The 5,879-nt window shown below is 45.7% G+C and overlaps 1 protein-coding gene across 1 annotated transcript; it reads left to right on the top strand.

Annotated features, from left to right (window-relative positions):
• Positions 1–472: 472 nt before the first annotated feature.
• LOC123400106 (endoglucanase 24) lies at positions 473–4,398 on the top strand. The gene is made up of 6 exons (XM_045094516.1): positions 473–777; positions 1,321–1,604; positions 2,410–2,847; positions 2,963–3,110; positions 3,299–3,465; positions 3,668–4,398. Exons 1-6 carry the CDS (start codon positions 549–551, stop codon positions 3,995–3,997), a joined length of 1,596 nt encoding a protein of 531 aa, XP_044950451.1. The 5' UTR covers positions 473–548; the 3' UTR covers positions 3,998–4,398.
• The last annotated feature ends 1,481 nt before the right edge of the window (positions 4,399–5,879 follow it).

Here is a 5,879-nt window from a genome sequence, read left to right as displayed (position 1 = left end):
AATACTGTAAACTATTGTCCTGTGGTCTTGCGGTTTAAAGGAGAGGCAGAAAAACATAACGCTGTTAATCGTTTATAGAAATATATGCTGTCTTTTGTATTTCCACTTGGGTGCACGCTTTCGAAATTTTCCATTCCTTAGCGTGTCATGCACTGTATCGGGCTGATGCACAGCTGGTTTCGTCACCAGTCGTTACCGGACCGGGCGAGGTCCCCTGTCGGTGCTCCACCCCTCACCACCACCCGACGCGTCCCCCGTCCATCACCACCCTCCGACGCGCCCGCTGCCAGCGGCGGCCCACGCACCCAACCAAACCCTCCCGGCCCCGCCGCCAGCGACCCGGACCTCCCACCCCGCTCCTCCCCGACCGTGCACCCAGCCGTTCGTTCCCCAGTCCCTGCCACCCCACCCCACCAACCCGCGCCGCGCGGCGAGCGAGCCTAGTTAACCGCAGCTCCAGCAGCAGGCCCCGACGCGCGCGAGCAGCCGGAGGAAGGAGGTTCTGAGCGGGCGGCGAATGCGATAGGAGGAAGGGAGGGGAGGGCGAGATGGGGTCCAAGACCAAGGGGTGCTGCGGGTGGCTGATCGTGGCGCTGGTGCTGGCGCTGGTCGCCACGGCGGCGGTGGTGGCCATCATGAAGCGGAAGCCCGGAGGAGGCGGAGGGGGCCGGAGCCGGCCGCCCAAGCCGCTCCCCGTCCCCGGCCCGCCCGGGGACGTCGACTCCAAGTACGGCGACGCGCTCGGGGTCGCGCTCCAGTTCTTCCAGGTCCAGAAGGGTGAGTGAGTCTCCGTCCCCCGCATTGCCGCCGCCGCGATCCCGTGCCGAAGCATTGCTCCGGGCATCGAGGCTTGGTCGGTGCCGTCGGGCTCTGCTTTGCTTAGATTCATTCTCGTATCGTGTGCCATCTCCTCTCCCCGGTGGTCGGTGGAGAGGCCAATCCTCTCTTCGTCTCTGCTGTCTTTCGGTGGACTACGCTGGACGGCTGGAGGATTTCGTGCTAATTCGAGCGTGCATTTCCTCATGGTTTTGACCTCTATTTGGAAAACTGCTCCCACTTCTTCTGTTCTGTGACTGCTCGAAGTTGCTGGAAATGCGGGCTGGCTCGCAGATTTCACTCAAATCTCTCATCTAGCTGTGAATTTTAGCTGCTTCTGATGCCAGAGCTGCTCCTTTAGCTATTGGAGACTGCTGCTTTGGCAATCCCATGCTCCAATGCCATGCTTGGGGGGTGTCGGCTGAGCGAAACCGACAATCTCTGCTGCTGCTTCAGCTCTGATCCGTCCAAGAAAGCCTTGTTAACTTCTCTTCTGTTCTGCAGCGGGGAAGTTGGTGGACAACCAGATCCCGTGGCGGGGGGACTCTGCGCTGACCGATGGGAAGGAAGCCAAGCTGGATCTCTCCAAGGGGCTGTACGATGCCGGGGATCATATGAAGTTCACCTTCCCCATGGCCTTCACGGCGACGGTGCTCGCGTGGTCGGTGCTCGAGTACGGGGATCAGATGACCGCCGCCAAGCAGCTGGACCCAGCGCTTGATGCGCTCCGGTGGGTCACCGATTTCCTCATCGCCGCACATCCTTCGGACAACGTGTTCTACATTCAGGTTAGAAATGTTGTCCACTTGTTTGCCTCTAGGTAAAGAGTTTGAGGCATATTTTGGGAATTACTAGGATGAATCTTTGGTTTATGGGCTTTAATTGTGGGTATATTTTCATTGGATCTATCTTTGGTTAATGGCAGTTCAGTAGAGGTGAGAGTTTGGTAGGTAGGGAAACAAGAGTCCAGGTGAGATGTCATGATCAGGACACCTAATGTTTAGGAGCCACTTAGTTTTCTGCTTCATATGTTCAAAATGACACATTTGTTGTGATCCTTGGCACTGTTGGACAAGGGCAAACCTAATGTTCCTTTCCTTCCCGTCCTTCCATTTCCTTTTTGTCTTCATAGCTGCATTCCTTCATTATGTGGTACCACAAGACAAATGTTTTTAAAACTGAATCTGAGTTGTACTTTATACTGTTTTATAAACCTTAAAATCATATAAAGTTTAACTGTTCATAGTAGGGGATCTCAAGTGTTTCAGTCAACTGAGTTTAGTCAGAGATACTGAACAGGGTGTAAACTGCATTTCATACTGAAGAATAATGTTTTCTAGCCTATAGCCTGTTGGCTAAGGTAAACAATTCAGTTTAAGCGGCAGTTCAGTGAAATCAGATCTAAACATTAATAAATCAGGCAACTGAATCACTTTATTCCTGTTTGTCCATCTAAAAAAATAATATCATTTGGGTAGCCAATTTCAGCTTCAGGCGTTGATAAATTCTTGTAAATTCAGAACAGCAAGAGATGCATGATTGTCTTTTAGTTTAACCGCTGGAACCAGCATTTGAAAAGTTGTTACCTTGTAGGTTGGTGATCCTGATCTAGATCACGACTGCTGGCAAAGGCCAGAAACAATGACTGAGAAAAGGCCGCTCACACAGATTAACCCAAAGAACCCTGGGTCAGATATCGCTGCTGAGGCAGCAGCAGCCCTGGCGGCAGCATCGATGGTTTTCAAATCCAGTGACACTACATATTCTGATTCACTTCTTCAACATGCCCAGAAGTTATTTACTTTTGCTGATACTTATAAAGGCATCGCCAGCGACACCTATCCAAAGCTTCAGAAGTACTATAATTCTACTGGTTATGTCGATGAGCTCCTCTGGGCAGCAAGTTGGCTCTATCATGCCACAGGAGATCAGACATATCTCAGTTATGTGACTGTACAGAACGGGAAAGATTATGCTGATTGGGGAAGGCCCACATGGTTCAGCTGGGATGACAAGCTCCCAGGGACACAGGTTTGCTTGCATGAACTAAGCCGTGTGAATTATTACCTCAGCAGAGTTACTTTCAAATTCTCTCTTCTTACAAGGATAAGTAAGTACCTTAAGTGCTCTTGTCTATTCTGTGCAGATCCTTTTGTCCAGAGTTAATTTCTTTGGATCCAAAGAGATATCTAATGCTGAAAACAGTGGACTCAAAATGTACAGAGACACTGCTGAGGCCGTCATTTGTGGGCTTCTACCAGATTCTCCATCAGCCACTGGTAGCAGGACTAGCGGTATGTTGAAATTTCTATTTGTTGATTTGGTTTTATGAGTCCATGTAGGGATGTTTTATGCATTATGCATTATGCATTATGGGTGCCCGTCATGTTCGCTATCGGCATAGAGAATGTCATAATATGTTTATTGTAATATGTATTACACTTGTGCATAGTTTCACCATATCATCATATTCCCAATGCAGGAGGGCTGGTATGGATAAGTGGGTGGAATTCTCTGCAGCATGGCATAAATGCAGCATTCCTTGCTGTTGTTTACAGCGACTACATGCTGACATCACAAACAGCCGCAGTGGAGTGCAGTGGAAAGTATTTTAGCCCGACAGATATTCGCAATTTCGCTATATCACAGGTGAGCTAAGGAAAAACTTGCAAACTACCATTCTGTCAATCCATTTCTTTATCTGTAGTATTTCAGTAAACCATCTTGCTGTTGACGATAATTGTGCGTTTCGCCATGACCCATGGGCAAATTAGGGGCGCGATGTCTGTCTTTCATCATGTGTGCTGAAGGGTGTATGTATCTGATTTATTATGCCATGTCGTTTTGTCAGGCAAATTACGTACTGGGTGACAACACAATGAAGCTTAGCTACCTGGTGGGATATGGGAGCAACTATCCACAGCAGGTACACCATAGGGGGGCATCCATCCCCGCGGATGCGAAAACGGGCTGCAAGGGGTTCGAGTACCTCCACTCATCCAGCCCGAACCCGAATGTCGCCATGGGGGCCGTTGTTGGCGGGCCATTTCAGAATGACACTTTCGTGGACTTGCGCGACAATGCGGTGCAGACAGAGTCCAGCACTTACAACAGCGGCACCTTCGTCGGCCTACTGGCTGGCCTGGTCACCACCTCGTCCGTCGCAAAGACATTCACCTAGAGCTCTTTCTCAAGCAACGACAATGGTGGCTTTTATCAACCCGGGAAGCATATACAATTAGAGGAATGTTTTTTTTTTTTTGGTTCCAAGTGACGGTAATGCGCAATCCAGTGAGACCTGTTTCAGATTTGTTCATTGGCCGTCACTTAGGTGGGTGATTAGCAGTAGTCATTAGTGCCACATTACTCTTGCTTGTATAATACATATATGGTAATTTTTACCATGTGGTCAACTCCTATCTGGTTTGCTGGTGTACCTGTTGTAGCTATGGGTATTGTATTTGTAGGGCAGATATCATTTGTTCATTCAGAGGTGGTTTTTGGTACGTAGCCCTGATGATTGTTCTGTAATGCCTTACCAATGGAACAAGCATATATTCACGTGCGTGTGTAATTTTCTTACACTATGTTCCATGCACACAGGGAACACCTGTCAACTTCTGCAGGGAAAAAATATGGTTCATCAGGATCTCATGTACAGCGTGATGACTAGTATTGTGTGATTAGTGTTGGAAAAGCCACATGGTCCACATGGGAGCACGGTAGGAAGATAAAGAAATGCATGCTTGGGCTTCTCGGTGATGGTCAGGAAACTGAGTTGTGGCCCTTGCTAATCATCATCTCTCTGCTTATAAAGCCAGGGACGGTCCTTCATTTTCAAAAATAAAAATCTCTCCGTGCCTTGTGGAATTATTAGAGAGTGAATCCTACCTAGACTCACATCAAAAGAAAACTATGATTTTTTTTACTGGACTTAAGCTCCATTGAACTACTTTTCTTTCCAACCATGTAGGAGAACTACATATGGTCAGTATAGAAGGAAGAAAAATATTACGAAGTCCATGAAAACTTGCAGTTGTGATTCAGATTTAAAACTTGGAGATGCAATTTGGCTCTAGGGAGCATATGCTTTTGCGCCAAAAAATGTATTTTGCAAATGCCATTTTTTTGTTGTTGCAAAAAATAGGCATGTCCATTGTCACACCCAAAAAAAAAAACAAGTCAAATGTTACGACTTATTTTTTTAACCGACATAGCACTGCTAATTCATTTCACATGAAAATTGTCAAACACGCTTGCTAAACTATCATGAACATCTACCAAAAAAATCAGAAATTTTAAATTTTACTTGCTCATGAAACTATTTCATCTGGGAGCATATGCTTCTGAAAGCCAAAACAACCATCCCTTAAAACCTTTCGCCACATGAAAATTTTGCCTATAAAAACTCCTAGAAAATCATTTCTGCCCAAGGGGAGGCTGGGCTTTGATGGCATTAAAAAACAAAGAAACAAGGTAAAAGTAAGAATAATAAACGAGTGAAAAATAAAAAATCTTACAATTTATAGCTTGACAATTGCTTACAAAAAGTAAGATACAAAATAATCTTTTAATAGATGAAAGAAGAAAAAACAAGAAGAAGAAAATAAAATAGAAATAAATTAGTGTGAGATAAGGAAAATAAGACAACATAACAAGAAGTAATCCATCTGTAAAGAAATATAAGAGCGTTTAGACCATTAGATCGTTATTTTAATGATCTAAACACTCTTATATTTACATAGCAAATGGATCTGTTCATCCATCTACTCTCTTCTGGACAACGGAAATAAAAATGCATCGTTAGGTCAGAAAAAAAGAGAAGCCCATGTGCACACCAAAAACAGACGAGAAAAGGGGAAAAAACCTCACCACCCTAGGCAGCATACCCGACATCGTCTAGAAAAGGAGCAGCATTCCCAACAACCCCCCCAAAAAAGTACTCCATCCATTTCTCTTTACTCCGGATATGAGATTTGTTCAAATTCAAACTACAAAAGTTTGATCAAACTTGTATTAAAAAAACCAACATGTATAATCCTTTAATATGAAAAATAATTTCG

Source organism: Hordeum vulgare, chromosome 5H (genome assembly GCF_904849725.1).
Source record: "Hordeum vulgare subsp. vulgare chromosome 5H, MorexV3_pseudomolecules_assembly, whole genome shotgun sequence".
Lineage (NCBI taxonomy): Eukaryota > Viridiplantae > Streptophyta > Magnoliopsida > Poales > Poaceae > Hordeum > Hordeum vulgare.
The sequence above is the reverse complement of the archived record's forward strand: the minus strand, read 5'-3'. Positions and strand labels throughout refer to the sequence as shown.

Coding starts and splice junctions, on each gene's coding strand:
- LOC123400106 (XM_045094516.1), top strand. CDS start 549: ATGGGGTCCAAGACCAAGGGGTGCTGCGGGTGGCTGATCGTGGCGCTG. Junction 3,111..3,298: donor CACTGGTAGCAGGACTAGCG/GTATGTTGAAAT, acceptor TTCCCAATGCAG/GAGGGCTGGTATGGATAAGT. Junction 3,466..3,667: donor GCAATTTCGCTATATCACAG/GTGAGCTAAGGA, acceptor TCGTTTTGTCAG/GCAAATTACGTACTGGGTGA.